Raw genomic sequence first — 2,181 nt, 5'->3', positions numbered from 1 at the left:
GTGTGTGTGTGTTTGTGTGTGTGTGTGTGTGTGCAATGCTAGCTGTCATATGATGCTAGTTACAATGTGATGTCTCATATTTTCCACATGAGAGCACCTTTCAGAGGTAGAACAACATTCATGCAGACACCTAGAGAGCCCTGTGTTACCACCAGAGTCCCCTCCCTTTAAGATCACCTTTTAATCAGGTGAATCAGGTTTAACATGTCGGTGTGGTTCTTTTCAGAGACAAGGAGTGTACATAGATGGCCTTTGACTAGGTTTAATATTATGACATCACACCTGTCTTTGAATATAAACTCTGGAGACCTCAGATTGGGTTTGCGACTGCTCTGTCCTTCAGCATCTAACTACTTCAACTGTCTATTACAGAGGTAAGACCTGCAGTAGCTAACAGATACCAGTAGCATGATGTAAAGGTAGCAGGTGATTATGAACAACAGAGAAGATTGCTGATGTGTATGGGAATTGGGCAATAGTGAAACAATGTGAATGAACATTTTACTGAATTGTTATGTTTTTTTCCCTACATTATTTGGTAGACTACAATGTCATCAAAACTAGTCATTGAACAGCCTGCTCCAGTTATGGAGTCAAAAGTCACTGACCACCAATGGAGTACAGGAATTTGTGACTGCTGTGAGGATATGCCTCAATGTAAGTGTGTGTTTATTATTGTGTGTGTGTGTGTGTGTGTGTGTGTTACTGCCTCTGCCCAAGTCCATTAATTCTGTATAACAAAACACCTTAAAGGCCGTTATCCTGCTTATCACCCAGTTGTAACTATAGGCAATAGTCATGCCTTTATAGCACTATAGGCAATAGTCATGCATTTATAGCACTATAGGCAATAGTCATGCATTTATAGCACGCAAAGGAAACAAGCGGTTCCGTTTAAAAAGAAGCCGACTTGTTCAGCTTGTTGTACAACTTTGTTTGTACATATTGTATTAAGGCTGAAAATAAATATGTCTACAGGTATGAATCTATGTAGGAAGGTTTTAGTGTTTGCTGACCATCACATAGTCTAATTATGCTTATGTTTATGTTATTTAGTTTAAAAAAGCTAATCTAGGTGTATGCTTACTTTGTTCACAATTGCAAGTGATACCACAGATATTCATGTGAAATCTCTGTAAATGTATTTCTTCTGTACAGGTTGCTTTGCATTTTGGTGTTGTCCTTGCTTCGCTTGTATAACCACACGAGACTATGGGCAGTGCCTTTGTCTCCCTATGTTGGAAATATTTGGTGGTTTCATTACACCGATCAATCTCGCTATGAGAGTCTCCATGCGTCATCGCTATGGCATTGAAGTAAGTAAAGTCCCTTCTTTAAAAAGGAATGATTGGAGTTAGTAATTGTAATCATAGTGGAATGGAAAAGTTGTGTAATACGTTTCTGGTAGACATGTTAGTCCTCTCCTGTGTACTTGTTGGTTTCCTCATATGACAGGTGAATAACAAGATGAAATGTTGTGTTTCCAGGACACCATCTGCCGAGACTGTTTGTTTGCAACCTGTTGCACGGCATGTTCCTGGTGCCAAATGGCTACAGAAATGAAGAGAAGAGCAATCCCCATCACGCTCATCAGTGCCCGGCCTAAAGTATAACCACACCTGCCCTCTCTCGTTGTAGTCTGCATTGTAGTCTTGAACAGATATTTATTTATATTTTTATGCTATATCCATTGTGTTTGTGTATGTTTTCATAAGTTAAGTGAAAATAAGTTCCACAGAGAAACAAGCTCCAGAGCAGTCTGCTTGACCATTCAATGTCGGCTCCATTACTTTCCATTAAGTCATTGAATAATTCATTTTTTATTATCTCAACATTGTCTAAATAAATCAATATATCTTATTTGTATCTTTATCGAAAAATACCTATGTAGCCCAAGTTGTAGTATTTGTTAATCTATGTATCGTCATTTTTTAGAAATATAAAATTCAGACTTATTTGTTGTCTAATTGTCTATTTGGTGGGGTCTATAGCTTACTGCATCACTCTTTCTATATCCCAACAATGAAGAAAGTACACAGATTGATATTTCTTAAATAATTAAAATGCTAAAAAAGCTCATAGAGTTATAGATATTAATGTTCTCTAAAATACATCCTCCTCCTCCTCCCCCTCCTACCTTCATCACCATCACTTTCTTCTTCTTCTTCTTGTCAAGTTCAT

At 37.7% G+C, this 2,181-nt stretch overlaps 1 protein-coding gene across 1 annotated transcript; it reads left to right on the top strand.

The window, feature by feature from the left end:
* The first annotated feature begins 223 nt into the window (after nt 1–223).
* On the top strand, nt 224–1,955 carry LOC121709509 (cornifelin homolog B-like). Its single transcript, XM_042092945.1, has 4 exons — nt 224–374; nt 543–657; nt 1,159–1,316; nt 1,488–1,955. The coding sequence occupies exons 2-4, from the start codon at nt 549–551 to the stop codon at nt 1,611–1,613; spliced, it is 393 nt and encodes a 130-aa protein (XP_041948879.1). The 5' UTR covers nt 224–374; nt 543–548; the 3' UTR covers nt 1,614–1,955.
* Nucleotides 1,956–2,181: the final 226 nt, after the last annotated feature.

This window comes from Alosa sapidissima, chromosome 5 (assembly GCF_018492685.1).
Source record: "Alosa sapidissima isolate fAloSap1 chromosome 5, fAloSap1.pri, whole genome shotgun sequence".
Lineage (NCBI taxonomy): Eukaryota > Metazoa > Chordata > Actinopteri > Clupeiformes > Clupeidae > Alosa > Alosa sapidissima.
This window is presented reverse-complemented; position numbering and strand designations above follow the sequence as displayed.